The 21,364-nt window shown below is 40.3% G+C and overlaps 1 protein-coding gene and 1 non-coding gene across 3 annotated transcripts in view; one reads left to right on the top strand and one right to left on the bottom strand.

The window, feature by feature from the left end:
* clcn1a (chloride channel, voltage-sensitive 1a) overlaps positions 1-19,050 on the bottom strand; it is a 43,071-nt gene extending 24,021 nt beyond the window's left edge. The window contains exons 1-12 of one of the 2 annotated variants that reach the window (XM_067612058.1): positions 18,892-19,050; positions 9,089-9,398; positions 8,875-9,006; positions 8,126-8,254; positions 7,764-7,897; positions 7,516-7,593; positions 7,306-7,384; positions 6,826-6,951; positions 6,205-6,289; positions 5,426-5,527; positions 4,769-4,853; positions 878-1,033 (exon numbers count right to left, since the gene is read on the bottom strand). In XM_067612058.1, coding sequence (XP_067468159.1) covers positions 878-1,033; positions 4,769-4,853; positions 5,426-5,527; positions 6,205-6,289; positions 6,826-6,951; positions 7,306-7,384; positions 7,516-7,593; positions 7,764-7,897; positions 8,126-8,254; positions 8,875-9,006; positions 9,089-9,398; positions 18,892-19,050 — 1,575 coding nt within the window. The remainder of the gene's footprint in view (positions 1-877; positions 1,034-4,768; positions 4,854-5,425; positions 5,528-6,204; positions 6,290-6,825; positions 6,952-7,305; positions 7,385-7,515; positions 7,594-7,763; positions 7,898-8,125; positions 8,255-8,874; positions 9,007-9,088; positions 9,399-18,891) is intronic. The other variant, XM_067612059.1, reaches the window with a different exon arrangement.
* Positions 19,051-19,801: 751 nt separating this feature from the next.
* Positions 19,802-19,873, top strand: trnae-uuc (transfer RNA glutamic acid (anticodon UUC)). Its single transcript has one exon. It is a non-coding gene; the product is annotated as a tRNA-Glu (tRNA).
* The last annotated feature ends 1,491 nt before the right edge of the window (positions 19,874-21,364 follow it).

Genomic DNA, 21,364 nt, shown 5'->3' with positions numbered 1-21,364 from the left:
TTTGTATAATTGTCCTTGTCAGTAAGCTTCAGCTTTCGGCTCTTGTTGTCTTTGTAGATGCAGTGTGTCTGGTTTTCTAGGCTGCTCTCTTAGCCAATAAATAACCGGCAGCTTTAGTGATCCATCAGGCTTCTCGGCCACCCTGAAACTCTTTAGTTACCTCATGCTGTCTTGAACATTTCTGATCTGTATGCGCCTACGATGATATGACAAACTGCTCATTAGTGTTCAGTGGCTGCATTGTGTCTGTGATTCACATTGATATGGTTTGTTTATGGTGTGTTACTGATTATTTCTCCATATATGCTTTTTTTTTTTTTTTTTTTACAGATTTGATAGTTTCGTGAACTTTCTGCTGATTCACAGTCAACCCAGCACCCATAGACCAGATTTATGAACATATTTCTGCTCATAAAATATTGAAGTGAACAACAGAGAGCATCACAGGAATGCTGGTCTCCAGCATGTGTGTGTGTGTGTGTGTGGCTGCTTTTAAGAAAGCATAAGAAAGCTACAACTGCTGGCAGCCTGCCAGGGCCGGTGCCCTTGGACAGGAAGAACAGGAAGAAGACAAACACGCACACACACACACACACACATACACAAACAAACGCACACTATGTCCCTGTCACCAACACACGACATGAGTGACCTGCAACAAATGCCCCTAATGAAGAAGAGGAGGATGATGACGAAAATGCTGACGTCAGGTGGAGCCAATCACACACACACACACACACACACACACACACACACACACACACACACATAGACAAAAAGGGCTGGTGCACAAATTCACACAAATTCAATCTGGAAAAGACACCCAAACAAACACACACACACACATCCAACAATACATTTCCCAGATGCCACGGACCTTCATGAGGAAGAAGAGCAACAAGACGATGAAGACGCTGACGTTGGGGTGCAGCCAGGCAGCGGAACGACCCAGACCGGGCGGAAGTGGGGGCCCCGAAATCTTCGTCCAGGTAAAGTTATCAAACAAAGAGTTGATACACTCCCTGGGCATCAACTAGAGAGGTGAGGAAGGAGAAGCAGAGGAGAGGAGGGAAACAGATGAGGACGGAGTAAGGAGGGAATATGATGAGGGTGTGATGGGGTGGGCAGGAAGTAGGGAGAAAAGGGAGAGGCAAGGTGGAAGAGAGAGGAAAAGATGGAAAAGGGAAGGACATAGAGGGAGGAAGGGAGAGTGGAGAAGAAAAAAATGAGAGGAGAGAGGAAGGAGAGGAGGCAGGGAAGGACAAGAGGAGAACATATTAAGTGGGAGAAAGGATGGAAATAAATAGAGAAATAGATGCATGAAGAGAAGAAAGAAAAAGGGAGTAAAGAGGTCGTGAAAAGGTGGAAGGGTGAGAGAGAAAGAAAGAAAGAAAGAAAGGTTGAGATATGAGAGGTGATGAGAAGTGGGGAGAGGAAGCCAAAGAGAGAGGGATGAAGAGGGAGAGAATGAAAGTTTAAGGAAGAGGGGGCAGGAGAGAAAAGGAGAAGAGAGTGAGGACAAAAAAAAGAGAAAGAGAGAGTAAAGGAAAGTGAGTAAAGACATAAAAAATAAAGGGGAGACAGAGAGTGAAGAGAAGGGAGAATGTCAAGTGGGATAAACAGGCAGGAAGTCATCCAGAAAGCTGAAAGCCGTGTCCAATGACTCATTCTCTTTAGATGACTCATGACTGACGAATTCACTTCAATCATTTTTTGCTCCACATTTGCATATATTCCTCCGGTTTTGCTCACAGGCACACAAATTGCAGCGGCGCCTCTTGCATCTGCATAACGCCGCTGCCGGGGCGAAAAAAAAAAAACAACAACACCAACGTCATTCTACTTTTGTACCTCCTGACTTGAGTTGAATATCGAGGACCTGAAATTCATCATTGGGTGTGTGAGTAGAAACTGCAGAGGATGGGCTGTGTGAGAGGCTGCTGTGGGCCGCGGTACAGATGTAATGACAGGCTTTCCCTGTGTCTTTTTGAAGTTGCGGGTTCACGTCTGGGTCGCGACCCGTGTAGCGTTTAATCTCTTCTCGCTGCGCTGCCTCTTCTGTCGCTCTGCGCAGTGCTATCCGGTTAGATTTGATTCAGATTGAGATATCACTTCACTCCCCCTTCTGTGTTAAAACAATGCTGTGCGTTTGTTAGAAAAAAAGGTGTGAGACGTTTCTACAATCGTGGGTGTGAAAGACATGCACCGAAGGGCACAAAAAAAACATGTTAAGGTGTTGCTCGCTGACATATGCACACAGACTGCATGCACTTAAAACAGCACATAACACACACACACCTGGTTCACACTTTGTGGTTCTATTCTTGAGCGTCTGTGAAACACATGATTAGCTGTTAGCTCTGGGTGGCTGAGCTGTTGATATGTGGCTGTCTGAGCTTTCACCTTAAAACTCCCTTTGTGCACACGTCAGTGAAGGCTACAAGACACGAAGCCTCCATTCATGCAGAAACGCAAGACACTGACACCGCAGATTTAATAAGCTGATGGTGTTCTGAATATTCAAGTATAGATTTTGGTTTTGGTTCATGCTAAAGCAACAGCTCTTACGGCTCATACCCCGACTGTTAATCCCGATTATTAAAAACATTAGGGTGTCCAACTTCATCTAACCTGCTGTTCCACTTTGCCAGAATACTGAACGAAAATTTGGCTTTGGGCGAGCTGTGCAGAAATTGATCTGTCATGTCTCCTGTAGATTTAATATAAAACATCCTTTTATGCTTCTTACACACTCCAAAGAGTTCATCAGTTACTTCATCAATTCAGCATTTAACATTGTCAGACTCGAGATAGGCAGTTAACAGTATCGAAGTTAATGCAACAGAACTACTTGTACAAACAGATTCATTCTTAACTCTCCTATTGTCCTCTCGGGTCAACTTTGACCCGGGAGGACAACAGGTGTCATTATGTGTCATTCAGTGTCATATAAAATAATTCATAATTTCTTAGTCAGGACACTGTTTTGAAACCATTTCAATTTTTTTGATGACAGCACTTAATGACACCTGTTGTCCTTGGGTCAATTTTGACCCGGAAGGACAACAGGTGTCATTAAGGTCAAAATTGACCCGGAAGGACAACAGGTGTCATTATGTGTCATATACCAGTTTGCCATAATCCATCAACACATTTCCTCTGACCTCAACTGTAGTTAAAATAATTCATAATTTCTTATGTAGCCAGGATACTGTTTTGAAACCGGTCAAAATTGACCCGGGAGGACAACAGGTGTCATTATGTGCTGTCATCAAAAAAATTGAAATGGTTTCAAAACAGTATCCTGACTAAGAAATTATGAATTATTTTATCTGACACTGACTGACACATAATGACACCTGTTGTCCTCCCGGGTCAAAATTGACCCGAGGACAACAGGAGGGTTAAGAGGCACGTACGAGTAATTTAAGACAATTTTGGGGTATTCAATCAATATTCTCATATAGAGAATTTTCTCTTAGGTATGATTTGTGAATTTAGGCCTCGTCGTACAGGTCGTGAACAGATAGTCTGACTTTCTTCACAAGGAAAAAAATGCAAAATGAATGTTCTGTTAACCATATTATCATCCTGGCTGCCAATTTACTGCGAGGTTTTTTAGATTTTATGATTTTTACTGTCATATTTAGGTGCTGCAGCTTCTATGTATCAGTAGTTGTTGTAGACTCAGGGTGTTTCTGCAGCTCTCTGTCCAGTATCATCTTGTGTTGCAGCCGACAATGTAACATCACCTACTGTAGGCTATAATATGCTCTCCTCCGATACCTCTGTTACTGTCACATGACCGCTTCCCATCATGGATTGCTTTGCTTTAGAAAGACATTTTTAGCATCCAAACTCAAAGACAAAGTATTCTTTTCTTTTTTATTATTTCTGTCACAGTACAGCACTGCCAGCAGCTGAATTCATATTTTCTAATAGTTTCAGGTCCCCTTCAACAGACACTCCTAAATTTATGTTTTTGTCTCAGTTTCAGGTATATTATGCTAGTGTAGCCTCAAGCAGATTTGTGGCGTGCGCGCTACAGAGGTCTGGCAGCTTCTCTCTTTTCAAATTTAAGAGATTTCACACAGCTCCCTCTGGAGCCAATAAAGGCTTTATTACTACTTTTCACATATGCAATAGTCCTCCCCGAGGCCTGTAAACAGACTTTGATGTGTAAAATCGGTGGAGTTCCCCTTTAAGTGAACTCATCCTCATACCGATACCTGATCAAAGTTTGTTGCTGTTTGTATCTCAAAGGTGCGCGAGGCGGTGTCTCCCTGTGGCACCGAGAGGTCACATTCAAATTTTTTTTAACTTCAATACCCCAAAATCCTGTGAACAGAGCAGGCTTATTTAATCAAGTCGACTGGTCTGTGACGATGCTTTAAACCCTTTATAACAAAGTAAACCAAAGAGACAAAAGATCTAAAAGCTCACTGGTTGAGTGCAGGTTTCTCCCTGCTGTTAAAATCTTTCTTTTTGGGTTATTATTTCTCATGGCCACTTTGTTCTGTGTTGTTTTTAAGCAGCTGCATTTTTAAAAAAATTTATGTTCCTGGTTGAGTTTTAAAACATGTAAATTAGTTACCGCTGTTTGCTTTTGTGGGGTGACATTTGCTGCTGGTTTTTGCTCATCAACTCTCTGTTGCTGTCAGCGTTGCATGCAGGTACAAACAGATTCACATGCCCTGTATTCTCCTTTGTTTACATGACATAACAGGCAGTAGAAGAGGACAAGATATGAATAGATATGAACGCTGACCTCTCCTGCCATGAACTGTCCGAACCCGGGTGGGAAGGTCAAGGTGGCGATGACCAAAGTTACCATCGCAGGAAAGATCAGTCGGCTGCGATGGGAGACAAACTTGGTTATTAAACAGACTTTAATAATAATCCTCGACTTTCAAAATCCCAATTAAACCTGGAAACCTTGTGAGGCAGCTGGATTCATGAGATCAAGACATCACGCGATAATCCATCTTGTCAGGTATGTGTCTGCACTACCAATCAGCATCGCAAATCCAGCTGCCTTGCAAGGTGTGACGTCCCCTTTGCCTTTTGCTTAAGAGGTCGCTTTGGCTTCTTGGCTCAGGAGCCAGTGGGCAGGGTTGGAGAGGACATCAGGGAACTACCCGCACCTGGGTAGTTTAGGCCTACAGCCTATTTAGGTGTCTTCTGTGTTAACCTCTTTCTCTCTCTTCCTTCCAGGCCTCCACCATCCAGATGGGTTAGACTTTGGTTTTGTTTTGTTTTGCTTTGCTTGCACGCACCACATACTTCACTCATCCATACACTGCATTCATGACTGATTTAACTGATTAACATTATTACAGTTTTATATTATGTTAACAATAAATCTAATTTTTAAAAGCTTTATTCATGTGTGAAATATTGGCCCTTCTGATGCACAGAAACTCACTGTTTGGTCAGGAAGCGGGTCATGGCGTTATGTCGTCTCATAAACAATACCACCCGTCTGTTGAGATAGACGAAGAACGCCCCCAGGAAACCGCAGGAGATCCTGCACAAACAAATAAACATCACATTAGCCAAATTAAGTCAGCTGTTCATTTGCAACACCCTCTAAAGGACCAGTGTGTAGGATTTAGTGGCATCTAGCACTTAGGTTGCAGATTGCAACCAACTGAATACCACTTCATTTCAAGCCTGTATAGGGCCTAAGGTGGCATGAAAGGTCCTTTCTAGAGCTAATGTTTGGTTTGTCTGTTCTGGGCTACTGTAGAAACATGCAGGTGCAACATGGTGGGCTCTGTGGAAGAGGACCTGCTCCCTGTGTAGATATAAAGGACTCAATCTAAGGTAACAAAATAGGTAATTTATTAATTAATTTTAGTAAATGCTCTAATTAATTCATTAAAATACAATACATACATATAACAACATAGTGGCTATTAATTTTTGGCAATAAACTTTTCACATTATGACATACAGTACATGAGTCCAGAGCATCATCACATGAAGGTGTTCATCTTCATTCTTTGAGCTTCTCCTTCCTTCCTCGAGGTAAACGGTGAACTAGTAAATTGGATTCTCTCGTCGTCTCTCAAATGCTACATTTGCATAAAGTTTGACTTATTAACTGCTGCATTTATCATCTCCATGAGGAAGTCTACACAAACACACACGCACACACACACACACCAAAATGTAAGGATTTCCAGTTTTCCAGTCACTCACCCAATGATGGCAAAAGCAGGTAGCTCCTGCAGATCAAAGGGGAAATCCATGCGGAAATTTGTCCTGAACAGAGCCGTGATGGTAACTGCAAAATGAAGATGAGAAGGTGACATTTGTACCATCAGTATTTCATTCCAGAGGACTAAAAAGACAGCATGGGTACTGGTGCTCTTCTCAGCATTTCAGCATCTGTTTGCATACAGAACTGGGCGGTATGATTTGCAGTATTGTTCAAACTACTAGTAACTAAATGAGATGGGAGAGTGTTGGCACAGTGAGATGAGCAAATATATTTCTTGGTTTGTCAAAGACTCATTTCAATATTCTTGCGAGAGACACTCGGGTGACCTGAGTCATGCATTAAACACCCAGCTGCTACATGTGGTAGAGGACAACACCATCTAGTGGAAAATACACAATGTGCCTACAGTACTTTCATTATGTCAGTGTCACTGAACAGATACAACAGTTTGCTTAAAGTAAGGGCGCCCTCTAGCTCACGTACACGCAAATACAATGACTGTCAAGAGTGCTTGTGATGATACTATAATTAATAAAACAGAAAATATGCTATATAAATAGTGTTTATACATATATGATATCTTTCTCTCCCATCCATACCTGCATCTTTGTTAAATACAGATAATACTCGAAATATGAAGGCACTAAATGTAGCAGCAAAGTATCCTCTCCAGTAGTTTCTCACAGCAAAGTATGTGGATGTCACCTCTATACTGAAGAGCACACCTGATGAACAAAGAAAAAAGGGAAAAAGAAACATTAGTTTAACAGGTAGGAACAAGGCACTGATTCATAGCAACAGAGAAATATTAACAAACAAGGTGATATTCTAAAATTCTAATATGACCTCTGTCATTGTATTTCCTGTAAAATGGCACATTTTAATGGTTCCTTCAACTTGTATCAGCACATAAAACCAAGAACCATTACCATCACATTTTCCTGAGTGTCAGAGTGTACAATATGGGCTGAGGAAATTTTAAAAAACCTAGTGCAGAGATGGCTATCATATATACATTCAGGAAGAGAAGAGTCAACAACAACAACAGTAGAATAAGAAAAAGGCAAAAGGTTGTGTACCTCCAAGTGGAGTACCAAAGCAGCAGCCCACTCCCACAGCACAGCCCACTGTCAGGATGTCTGTATAACAGTATGGATTCTACTGATCCAGAGAGGAGGAGGAGGGAGAAAAAAAAACAAAACATAAAGATGAAGGAATATCTTATACATTCTTTTATAATTCCACTCATAGTTGAATGTAGATGGAAACCTTTCCTAACATCAGCTTACCTGATAAGCTCCTGAAAAGATAGACATGCACCTGCTGAGAACGGCCGCACAGATACTGGCAATGTGCACAAACGGACCCTGAGTGCGGGAGGAGGGCACAAGACAATCAAGTTAAATTATGTTATATTATAAGAAGTACAGACAGTACAAGACCACAGAAAACCACATCTGCTGTTTCAATGCTCAGACAGAGTGAAAAAAGCTATAGGGAGAGATTGGATGGTCCAGCTCTATCTAAGTTCACCCACCTCTTTGCCTACAGGCATGCCGCTGCCCAGAGCAGCAGTCAGACCGATGACTTTAGCAATAAAGGCCTTGATGGTCAAATATTCCTTTAGCACTACGCCTCTCAGGATGGTCTTCAACTCTGGGATACCAGAACCTGAGACAGAAGGCGAGACAGAGATTGTTCAGAGGGGAGACAGGACGACGAAGAGAGGTCCTGTTAATGCTGGAGCAACTGTGCAGTGGAAAGCCATGTGAAAAGCTGGAAACTGATCTGATTCAAAGCACTTCCATAACCTTGAATCTTTTAAAGTAACCATTCTGCATACAAAAGACTAAAGGCAGATGAGCAGGAGCAGGAAAAAGAGAGAAAAGAGGTACAGACCGATAGCTTGAGGAGCAACCAGGTGACAGAAGAAGGAGGAGAACAGGATGAACAGCAGGGGATAAGAAACCCAGGCCAGATACTGCAGGGGGATGTTCCCCCTCAGCTCCCCGTGAATCCATTTATAAGCTGAGAGAGGAAAAGGGGGGGGGGTAAAGGAGAAGTGGAAGAAAGATTTAGATTGATTGGAAAGAAGAGAAATGGGGATGGATGAATGGCAGGAGAGTGGGAGTAGGTAAAGGGTGAAGCAAAAGAGTAGGGCTGTCCCCGACTCAGCACTTCAGACCGATACATGACTCGGTAGGGGGGGGGGGTGGCTCATACTTTAATGCTGTTATTCATCATTTGTGATGTGAAAACGCTCGATTTCCACAGCCAGAGAAATAAAAAGTGTTCAGTGTTTGTTTAAACAGGTGGTTAGCCGACTTCGCTGTAATTAACGCCAGAGCTAGCAGCAGGAAACACATTCGCTCTGTTTTCATCACAGTTATGTATTTAAGTCAGCAAAAAAAAGGGAGCGATTCGACTGAAAAAATGCAGGTCGACTCAGGGATTTATCGGCCGATGCATCGACTTGGCGACTTTTCGGGGGTAGCCCTACGAAAGAGAACAGAGGATAGTGGAAGGAGATGAAAGGTAAAGGAATGAGACAGGCATAAAAAACATAAGAATATTCAGAGACTAAGAGAAAGAACATCTGACCTATTTTGCACCTGCTTTTCCTTTATGTTCGGCCTCTGCGGTCCTACCTTGCAGGCTCTTTGCGCTAGCGTAGTCCATCGTCCAGCTGACCAGTGCCATTGTGATGCCCAGCATAACAAGGAAGATCCAATCTTCTCCTAACCTGGTCACGAGGAACCGCTGCACCCATGCTATGCAGTCTGATGAAAGCAAATGGCACAAAAGCTTACAAAAAGCATCTTATTTTTACTGGTTTTTACATCTCTCCTCTGGACTGCTCACCTCTACACTTGGAGTACGAGCGTTTGTTCTTTAGTGAAGATGTAAAGTCGGGTTCAGCTGTTTGCTCTCCAGAAGCATCCCCCTCCATGTTGGACTGACGCCTGTTTCTATGCCTGCCGTGATAGCCATGCTGGTGTCCGTGGCGACCGTGGTATCCGTTCTGGCCGTGACCACGGCGGCCGTGTCCGTGGCGAGACCTCCCGTGGCCGTGGGGATGGTTGCCATGTTTCTTGATCTGTCTCTCGGTCAGTAGGCGTGTGGCCTCCCGTCTGCGGGAGCCTCCGTGGTGTTCTTGGTACTCTCCATAGAGCTATCGATCAATCGGTAAAGCGATCCGTTCAATCAATTAGTACAGAAGAGAGGAAATACTAAAAGATGCAGCAGTCATTCATTAGACGTAAACATGCACAAGCTGTTCCAGAGCAATTGAGAATGTGGAGTGTTATAGTACTCTCCTGTTGGCACCCTGGCAGAGAGAGGCTGAATTTAAAAATAGACAGGACCACGTGTCGACCCAAACAGCTCTAATGGAAGCGGAAACATGGGCTCTGCCTCGAGATTTATCACCTCTGGACACACTCCATGAAAATTGGCCGGGACATCTGGGGAAGAGTTTAATTCTCATCTCTCTCTCTCTCTCTCTCCCTTGCAAAGATATCTCAACCCCTTCAGTAGGAGATGCCCTCTTTCATTTGTTTTGTCCTTCTCTTCATCCATAGACATTATGGATATAGACATTATGTCCCATAACGTCTATATCCAAGACATTATAGGACATACATTACATTCTTCTCTCTCTATCAACTATATAACATATATTCTTTCTTTTCTCCTCAACAGTTTAAAGAGACTAGGGCTGCAACTAACAGTTTTTTTCATAATAGATTCTTCTGACAGCTATTTTCTCAATGAATTGATTAATTGTTTGGTCTATAAAAAGAATCAGAAAACTGTGAAAAATATCAATATCAGTTGACTCCAATGTCTTGTTTTGTCCAAGATTATAAAACCCCAAATGATTTTGTTTACCATAATGTGAGACCAAGAAAATCAGCTAATCATCACATTTGAGAATCTTTAACCATCAAACCTTTGACATTTTTGCTTGAAAAATAACTGAAATAATTCTGATTGTTAAAATAGTGGCAGATTAACTTTCTCTTGATCAACTAATCGATTAATTGACTAATTATCGCACATTACAATAACACCTCTGTATAGTTGGCTTTAACTTACTATCCGCTGTCATAAACTTCTATCTCTTCCAAACAAACTTGTAGTAGCGCTTCCTTAGTGTTTAGGTAGATAAGTGGAGGTAAGGTTCTGTATATGTTCTGCATTATTACCAGTAATGTAGTTACAGAAAGACCAAAAAAATCTATACTGAAGAAAGTGTAGAATATTAGTACATTTCCTGCTTTTTCTGATCGATAAAATAGTGCAATGCATTGGTTTTAAAGTTTTTCTACTGTGAAAAGTGGCGCAATTGTTTTATAATGAAATGTTTAAGTGTAAACATGAAACAATACTACATGGGGACACCAGAGGTCAGCAAAGTTATAAAGGTTCAAATGTGAAAGTAAAAGGCTTTCATGTCATTTTGATTCAGTCTGTACACATAAATGCCAATAACACATATGGATTCTAGTTATGTGCAAGCTGCACTTATTATTAACTTATTATTATCCCAGAGGGAAAGTGGTTTGACATATGTGCACAATACTTAATATACACAAACATACACACTAAGAAATTAAAACAAAAACACACACATGAAGATATAAAACAAAACAAATAAAACAAAAAATAACATACTCTGTAAGAAGGAGAGACAAGCAATCAGTAGCAATCCAAGACAGTCTAATCATGACAAACATCCTTTATAAAATACACAAAACTACTATACAGCACTGTCCTGCTCATGATGTACAAAGATTCAATGTGAGAAAAGATACAATGAAGCCCAGAAATATATACAATACATTACTTTCCACTGTGCAGCACTGACTATAATACTGAGTACTGGGAGTTTAATGTGCAACAGGACATCAAGTCATTTTCCCATCACTAACTATCACAGTTAATCAGAAACTATCCATCGATCCACATGACTGAAGCATTGCCTGATATTCCAACACTGCGCTACAAATATTCCACCAGCGCTGATATATATTCTTAGTACATCAACAGCAGACAATAGCACTCCAGGAATACAAGTGACAAGCTGGTAAGTTGTGTCTGGTGCTGACACTTTGGATGTTCGGGCAGTAACCTTTCAACAGCTTCTAATTTAGCAGGTTCATGGACGGACAGATTGATGGATGGATGGATTTAGACACGCACACACACACACACACACACACACACACACACACACACACACACACACACACACACACACACACGTACATATAGTTCTGGGGATGCTGTGTGAGCAGAGATGACGGTAAATGCACAGTGAAACTCGAGGAGCATTAAGACACAATGTGCTGTAACGGGATGCCGACACAGACTCAAATAATAGAGGCCAGTAATGACTTGACCTGGTAGGCAGTACTGTTTAATGTTATAACACACACTGTTGTCCTGCTGATACACAAGACTTGGACATGTGTTTTTGTATGAGTGCACAACGTGGTTCAAAACCAACATTTCCAAAAGATGCTCAGTGCGGATTCTCTCATTACAAATTGTTCCTGACATGTCCTGTACACTCATGACCGCAAGGGCATTACACACAAATACACTGGAAAGGGGACAACTATCACCTTACCATAACACAGATTCATGACACACTGTCAACATCACACCCTAAAGTAACCACACGAAACTGATTCCTCTTAAGACTCAAGACAGTTTCATTCATATAAAAACACCTCGGCAACCCCTGTATATTAAACATAAAGACAAAAACTGTATACAGGCTCCTCTTACTAATGCAAACAGACAGGCTGGGGATTTAAATAAATTCTTCCTCTCCAATTTACTCTAATAGATGCTTTAAGGGCTTTCATTTTTTCTTCCAAATCAGGACATTACAATCTGTATAATATGTACAGTAAAAAACATCTCAACTTAAAGGTCCACTCACTCGTTTTCCAAAGAATTACCTCATCTCATGGTCCAGAGTGTATAAGTACAACAGGTGGAGTCTTGTCCTCCAGCAGGGGGCGTCAAACATAGTTTAGGCTACTTGGGTTGTTTTCTAATTACTTAGAATGATTTACATGTTAGTTTTCATTTGTTCAGACTGGATTTTTTTAAAAACATTACAGCAGTCCGGTGGAGAACTGTGTACAACTTATTTCTAAATAAGTCTAAATGTCACAACCAGGATCAAAATGCTGCAGCTTCAGGGTAAGCTAATTTAGCATTGTTATAATTTTAAGGTTGATTGTTTAATGACAGAGATTTGTTTTCATATTTACAGATCTGTTTTGTCTTCAACCCTTGTCCCTATCTAGCCTTTTGTCAGAATAAATATATACTCTCACCTTGCATAAATGTACGTTTACATGGGACGACAGTAAATTAATCAATTCATGAATTAGCTACTGATCCACATGATGGACATAACTGGAAGAGTGACTAATTATAATGCAGCTGTGAACACGGTGAGCACTAGGGATGCATACAACTGCCTGATAGATGTTCTTCATTAACTTTGAGGACGATCAAAATTATTTGTGTGTTGTTTAATTAACATTAATCATATAAAATCTGCATCTGTGACGAGCACAAACACGATCTATACATGATAAGTTACAATGACAACAAAGTGATGATCATCCACAGACCAGATATTATTGTCAATCTGACTAAAGCAGTGACTTGATCATATCTACTATAATAAACTACATAAATGAACCTTCTCTACTGGATTTGATTGAGACGTCCGAGTCATATATTTGGAAAAGCAACCAGCTGTTCTCTACTATGCGGCTCAGGACAGGGGGACCTCCAATATGGCCACCACAGTGTATATCATGTTGTCTGATATCTATCTCTAACCACGCATTCCCTCCTTTACCTCCTTCCACCTCTCCTTCCTGTTTTCCCTCTTCACCAGTGAAATTCTACTCTGCTACTAATCACTCGTACTCCTCTACCTCCTTCCTTCGTTACCCCCTTTCCCCCTTTTTATCTTTCCCTCTCTCTCTCTCTCTCTCTGTGTCTTTGCTGGTGAAACTCTACTCTAGGCTAAATTTAGTAGTGGTGTGATCCAATATTCCTCATTACACTTCCCCACACCTCTTTCCCCTCTCTCTCACCATTAGTGTACCTTTCAAAGCCTCATCATATTCCCTCTCTTTTTTCCCCCCATCTCTCTTTCTCTCTGTGTCCTTCCAGCTGTCTTCTGGTCCCATCATGGACTTGTGAACAGGAAAGATAAACCGCCCAGAACAGATTCACAAAATTCTTTCTTAGACAATGTGCCAACATACGCTAAGTTACGTAACACGCAGCGTGGACATACGTTATACTGAACGGAGGATCAGTTACTGAGTTCCTTCCTCACAGTCACTTCTGCGTATCTTGAGGTCAAGAGCAACTCAACTGGGACTGTCCGAGCTGGGACCAGAGCCGGTGGGTCATAGTAGTAAAAAACATAGATGATGAACTCACAAATGTCTGCTGATTTAATTATGCTAAGAATTTATTTCCATACAAAAAGGTTATTCTGCTCTTCCTGCTAGAGGAACTAATAAAGGTTTCCTCTCCGTTACAGGAAGGTGATCAAGTGAGGAAATATGTTTTTTAACCCTTATGTTGTGATGATACTGCCTTTACTTTGTCATTTTTTTGGACTCCACTACTAAAAATCACCCAATATTTTCCTTTAAATATTTTTTCATTTTCTGCTGACCTAAAACTCAATATGTAGAAAAGTGCTGAAGTGGTAAATCTTTCCTCTGCTACAAAAATGAGGAAATATGTTATTAGACCAACTAATCTTATATGCATGAAAAAATATATATTATTTTTTTCTGCCAAAAGGTCGTTCACATCCTACACAGTGATGTTACTTATGTAGAGATCTAACTCCATGTGAGGCCTCTTCTAAACAAGCTGTTATACGACTTTAATAAGAGAAATCTAAATAGACTTCATTAGTGCTGTGTGAGAAGTACTGTCAACACAAGAGCTGTGATGATTAGTCGATTAATCAATTAGTCGATCGACAGAAAATTAATCGCCAACCGTTTTAGTCATTTTTTAAGCAAAAATGTCAAATATTTGTTGTAATCAGTGTCAAATGTGATGATTTCATGCTTGTATTTGTCATATAACATTTTTCACTATTTTCTGACATTTTATGGACAGAACTGATTGATTAATTGAAAAAATAATCTGCAATTTAACTGATAATGAAAATAATAGTTAGTTGCAGCCCTAGTCAACACCAATCACTGATTTAGATTATGAGAATTCATTATATTCAACCATGTTTTACAGCTGGAGCCCTAAACAAACACTACATGTCATTTTCTGTATCAGATTTTCTGATACTTCTTATGTGTCATCAGTTCAAAATCATGTTTAGCAGAAATACTCTATTTATCTATATACTAAATGTGGGAAAAGTCATTGTCAAAGTATCTAAAAGTAAGAATATAAAAACATATTAGGTATGTTTCCTAAAGAATCACTTTCTAAAGACAAACAAAACACAGACAAAACCATAAAAACCTGTCACACACCCACATTAGTAAATACATACTGTATATAATCACACATATATCATATAACATATCTGTTGGCACGCATCATAGGGAGTGGGGGAATTTTTCCTATCTACTCACGATCCGCCCTAAAACCCAAATCCCCCTCTGGAGACCCCCGAGACACCCAAACCATTAAAATACAAAAAGCATAAAGTTTCCAGCTGACTGGTCTGAAACAGGAGCCCTGTACTAACCTTTATAGAATGATACAAAAGTCTGTTTGAACCTGCTCTTTTTTCTAACAACTACTTTGGCAGCCATGGAAATGTATGTGAGTAGTAGTAAATGTACTGATGACTGACTCATTGATAAAATCCTCTGATAAAACATGCGTAAAGAGAAACAGTATGCAAACAACTGTCTTGGACTTAAAACAGGCCTTTCATGGAGCCAAAAAACAGCCTCATTGTCAAGATCTAAAACTCAGATCACCCAAAGATAAAAAACACACACACATAAACACAACACACACAGATACAGGCAGTAACAGACTATCTGCATACGTATAATGAGAGGTGGAATGAATCTTCAAACTGTGGTAACAGTAGCTGTCATGGTGAAGGTCAAGGCTGTTTGGACCATGAAGAACTGACAGTCATTAACATACTGAAAATAACGATCAGTGTTAAATTAATAAACGGTATGCTGTTACATTTTTTGGAGACATTATTAAGCGTAAACGACCCAGCCTTCTGTTCTGTTTTAAATAAAAACCTGCTCTGCCCTTTGATAACTCTAACCTCTGATAATTACACAGTGTTTTTACACACCTAACACTTTTTACTGTGTTTCCTGACCATTTATTACCTGCTATACATACCAAACACATTTACTGAGATGATTTTTGTTGTCCATCTAATATATCACATTATTTCCTGTCAATAACCTTGAGGAAAGGAATAACACTTTATAAAAAACTCTGTAATCCACTATATTTTTCAACCGGGCTGCAATTAACAAGTGTTTTCATTATCAGTTAATCTGCTGATTATGTTCTCGATTAATCGATGGACTGTTTAGTCTATAACCCAAAGCTTTTCACTTTTAAATGATTTAAAACAGAGAAATGCCTCAAATCCTCACAAGTTAGAACAAGAGAACGACGTCATTTTTGCTTAGAAAATGACTGAAATGATTACTCAGTTAGCAAATTAATTTTCTGTCAACGGACTGATTAATTAATTGACTATTCGTTGCAGCTCTATTGTACACTGACTCTTACTTTTAGTGTTAAAAACAATATATATAATTTACCTCATCTTAACCATATATTACTTTCTAACCAAAACAATAAAAAAAGTCACTTTTAGAGAACAACTCTCTACTTTGAGAGACATTTAGAGATATTTATTGACGACATAGCGATGGTGATATAGTGATATATGGTGATGATGTTTTTTTTCCGAGCTGGATCTTATCACATTGTGAGAATAAACTCCGTTGAACGTCATTTGTCAGCCTTCTGATGTCCGCATAACTCCGTGTGTGCAGCTGAATGTGAGTACATGCCGTTATAAGCTGTCATTTAAGTCAAACCTAATGCATACGAAGGTCTTCTAAAATAGAGAAGGGTTTAACTCCATACATTCTCTACATGACTGCCAACTCTCCAGCCACGTGTCCTGTCTTTGTGACAGATTACAGTAGCGGGGGAGCACTTTTATTATGTCTTTTTATTTATTTATTGTGTTTTTTTTAATGGTTTCCAATTCAGCCTAGTCTGTGGGTCAAGTTAAGAGGATCTATGAGGGATCATTAACTATCGAATGGTTAGAACACATAGAGACAGAGACAAACACTCACATAATGCACTCAAAATGAGCAAAAATAGCAAAAACTCCCATTCAAAAAGGGACAAAAAGTGACGTAACATTCCTGTTTATAGCTCTGCTCCCATGGGTGACAGTGTAAACATGAGGGTTAACACAGCCTGCATTGCCTTCAAAAGCACACTCACATATTCACTCACACACACAGGTTAGATGACTTTGCACGGCCTGGACCAGCCATAGGCGTAGGGTTTCAACAATCGTTAAACTCTATAGGTCACCATGATCACCAGTCCTCACATACCAGCCAATCAACACGGCAGAGGCTCTGCAGCTGTATGGATTAGTCCTTCAGTTTTCTAGAGAGGAATACGACTTTATTCCAAAGACGGTGTATCATTCAAGACAAATAAGAGTGTTTAAGTGTTTAAAGATTGTTCCTACGCTTGTAAAATGAACTTTGCCAGACTGTGAAATGAAAAGAGTTTTTAGTGTAAGAGATTCTGGAGCAAATCCAGGCTTATAACATTAGAGTATATAGCTTCATATGAGACAGACGTAAATAATCCAAACATACAGATCATCGCTGCAATTTCAAACTTGTAACTGAGACTCCAAAATAACCTGTTATTCTGATGTTTATGATTACACAATTACACTACTGTTAGGACCCCAAAATGATGTAACAGCCTGCCAGAGGCTCTGAGGTTAAAAGCGTATTTTTATAGATGTGCTTTTATGTGATGTCGTCTTTCACGGCCTTTTATTGTTCAGTACCCCGAGTTTTTAATTTCTCCTTTTCTTTTCCTTTATCTTAATCTGTTGATATCATTGTATTGTGTTTTAACTCTGTAATTCAAAAATACATTGATTTTTCATATGTGCTTGTGCTGTGTGTTTTATTTTTAAAAAGTATCATATAAATGAAGATATTATTATTATTATTATTATTATTATTATTATTATTATTATTATTGCACTTGATTTATTTTTTTTATATTGGGGAGCTTTATTATTGCACGTCTTTAATCATGATATTTACATTAAGTGAACAAATAAATACTGGTATCCTTAACCAATAATTCAGAATATGGAAAACAACGAGACTAAATTAGTCTTTATTTTGGATTAAACAAAACCTGAGTCAATCTGATGTAAAAATAATAATAATAATAATATTGTAAAGTCCAGATGAAAAATGAAATAATAATAAATGCAGGCGCAAGTGGGAAGATTCTTCAGTTGCACCAGTTTTTGTTTCTGGCTGATTTGCAGCATCAGCAGCAGCGTTTGTTTTTTTTCCATCACACAACAGTGTTTAATGTCAACTGTGTACTCACAACAAGGATTATTATTATCATTTCAAAGCTATTGTATACGTGTTTCCATTTTTCCAGTCTTTCAATATACATCCCTAAACAACTCTGAGAATGTTCAGACTTCTTTATTGGAACATAAACATCCTCCAATTGTTCAGAAAGACCCTAAACGCCGCTTTGTTCCAAAACATACATGTAACTACATGAATGACGGAGATTATCACCACCGCAAATGTACGATCAGGTTTCACCTCTTTAAGACACACGCATGGACACACACACACAGAGATGTATAAGCACAAGAAAACAAAAGCGCAAACACATGCATGTAGATGTGCATGGATGGAACATGCGAAGAAAAACATGGATGTGCACGCTTTCACACATATGAAACATACTGGGTTATCACAGAAGTCAATCCTACATGTGTTAAGACCGACCAGAGCTTAAGAAACGAGGCGCAGAGAGGGTAGCAAACAGGTGGCCGGCAGAGAAAGTAGGAAACAGCAAGACAGTGAGAAAGTGAGTCTATGTGTGTGTGTGTGTGTGTGCACGTGTTAATATGCATGCCAAGAACAGGGGTGAGGAAAGTGCACACAGTGTCTAAGCACCTGTTGCGTGACCGTATGCGTGACCCTGTTGTTATACATCAGCTAATTGGTCTTCACCATGCCTACAACTCTCTCACACACACACACACTCACACACAGACACAAACAGTATGCAGCTCATAAACAAGCACACACACACACATAAAAAAAAGACAGGCTCCATCCATGAAAATGTAGTCTGCACTGCTAATACAGGTGCGTCATGCAAGAACGACACAAGTGATTCAAAAACTGAAGACACACGACATTAAAAAAATCAGACGGAAACCTGAGAGGGAGAGTTCTGACGGAGAAAGACGGACGGATGGACGGAGAAAGACAGAAAGAGCGACAGAGAGAGAAAGAGAGAACGAGAGAGAAAGAGAGAGGGACACTGACCAGGGTTTGCTTGTATCTCAGAGCCTTCCTTTCCGACGCATCTGCGGCCATTGACACACTGTCACTGACCCAAAAATAAACCCACCCGCTCACCGTCTGTCTCAGCATTACCAGGACCGCTCTGGACACACACACACACACACACACGCACACACACATACGCTACACACATACGCTACACACGCACGCATGGATCCTCACACAAACACACACACACACACACACACTCTCTCTCTCTCTCTCTCACACACACACATATATTCTGACACGGTGTAAACGAGCTCCAGCTGGGGTTGCCCCCCCTTACACACACACACACACACACACACACAACGCCAAGCTAACTCCTGTGAAGTAAAGTCAGCAGTGAGTGAACCAGAAAGATTAAATCTAGTAAATTCAAAGTGATACTGTACTTGCTCAATGATTGCTCAACATTTAAAGCGAAATGGGGTGCCTGCGTGCCGCTGCCGCCACCTGGGTCGATCCACGGCGACATCCTCGATCCGGGCTCGTCCAGGAGCTCCATCGAACACGACTACGGTGTTTGCACGTGAACAGATAGTGAGGGATTTCTTTGTCATTGCACTAGCAACTCCTACCGGCTAGTTAGAGCACCTGTGTGGGAGTTGGTAAAGATCTAAAGGGGCAACATGACCCTCCGTGCATGTCGGTCCCTTTCAGTTAAGCTCCTGCTGGCAGGTGAAAAGACTGGTGACTTTGTGTTTATCAAGAGGAAACACATGTGTCCCTGTCAGAAAGCACTAAGTATACTCTCATAGACTCTACAGAGCGGGCGTTTCTACTGAAGCTTCACTCACTAATTGTCTTGCTTGTTTCTTAGTTTGCGGTTTAAACGTGGACTTGCTTTCTGGCTGTCAGTGAGGAATGACACAAGTGTTTCCTATAGTCCCATATGGTCTAGTGGTCAGGATTCCTGGTTTTCACCCAGGCGGCCCGGGTTCAATTCCCGGTGTGGGAAGTCATGTTTAATGATTATAGCAGATCCTGTGTTTTATGTTCAATGTGAAGTTGAAGGCAGGAGTAGAGACGTCAGCTGTATGTGGTCAAGAGTCCAGGTTTTCACCCTGGTTTCTTCAAGTTAAGATCAGCTGTTGTAAGTCTAGTCAATTTTTATTTTATTAGATCCTAAACTTTATGTAGGTAAATTTTCTGATGATTCTTCCTTAAATCGGCTCTTCTTTCAGTTTTAGTTGTGTGTTTATCAGCCACAATGTAAGTCAGGTACACCGCTTTCATAATACAATATTAATACACAAAATCACACCAAATAATGTACACTAAATCTCTCAGAAAGCAGAGAGAAAATGTAATTCAACCAAAGTAAAAATATTACATTTTTGATATTTGGCTTGTCAAAAAAGAGTACGGAGGATTTTTCACATCTTCGTTTCTGACTGTGACATAACACGGCCGTAACAATACAGTGACGGGATCAACAGTGATGCAGCTACTGCTTCAGACCAAAGCACCCACAGAAGTTATGTGTCTTCCTAAAGGACAGTTTTACAGGACAAGTGTCTACAGCTGAACAAACACTGCTGTGACCTTTGCAGATCATACTGGTAACCATAAGATCACTGCACTGAGGTCTTACAAATACATGAAACAATTCATGTTTTGTCTGGTGAAATAATTTTAGTTCTAAATAGATAAGAATAGCCATGGTGAACCCTCTGCTATCAGTGTCTGCGGGTGTGTCTCAACACTCCAGCTTGACCTCCTTAAGGGAAGAAGGGTGGAGGTGTCCCAGCAGGTAAACAGTCATGATTATGCAGCAATACTGACCACACACACACAAAGACACCAGCTTGACTTCCTTAAGGGAAGAAGGGCGGAGGTGTCCCAGCAGGTGAAAAGTCATGATTATGCAGCAATAATACTGACCACACACACAAAGACACCAGTGGGCACACCTTTCAGCTCAAATAAAAGCACTATGTACATTGGAGTCTGTTTCTTTTATAGCCTGCCAGTGTGAGCATACAGTAAACAAACCCCTGAAGACTATCTGAAGGTTCCAGTACAACAGCAGCTTCAACACAGTGTAGTTTTTATCTGGAGGATCTAGTCGATAACCTTTCTGAAACCTCAGTTTGACACGTAAGATACAGTAACGTAAACATACTTGTTCCTGATTGAGCAACTATACATTTAGCATCATGAGGACATTATTACAAGGAGAGCATGAGGGAGAAATATAAAGCTAAGGCTTTGATAATGGAGGCCATTTTTATATATTTTTTTAATTGTTTGATTAAAGTAGATGTATGTAAACTTTTAACTCTTGGCACATTTTGACCACTAAGTTAAAATGGTTCCATTTCAGCCACACAGCAAACACAATAACATCAAGCAGATAAGTCCAACACTTTTTAAAAGTGATTTCTTAACAGTTTCCCCTTTGTTACATCATGGAAACTTTCTTGCTAAGTTGCTGTGGGGCACAGCA

Source organism: Thunnus thynnus, chromosome 15, assembly GCF_963924715.1.
Source record: "Thunnus thynnus chromosome 15, fThuThy2.1, whole genome shotgun sequence".
Classification (NCBI taxonomy): domain Eukaryota; kingdom Metazoa; phylum Chordata; class Actinopteri; order Scombriformes; family Scombridae; genus Thunnus; species Thunnus thynnus.
The sequence above is the reverse complement of the archived record's forward strand: the minus strand, read 5'-3'. Positions and strand labels throughout refer to the sequence as shown.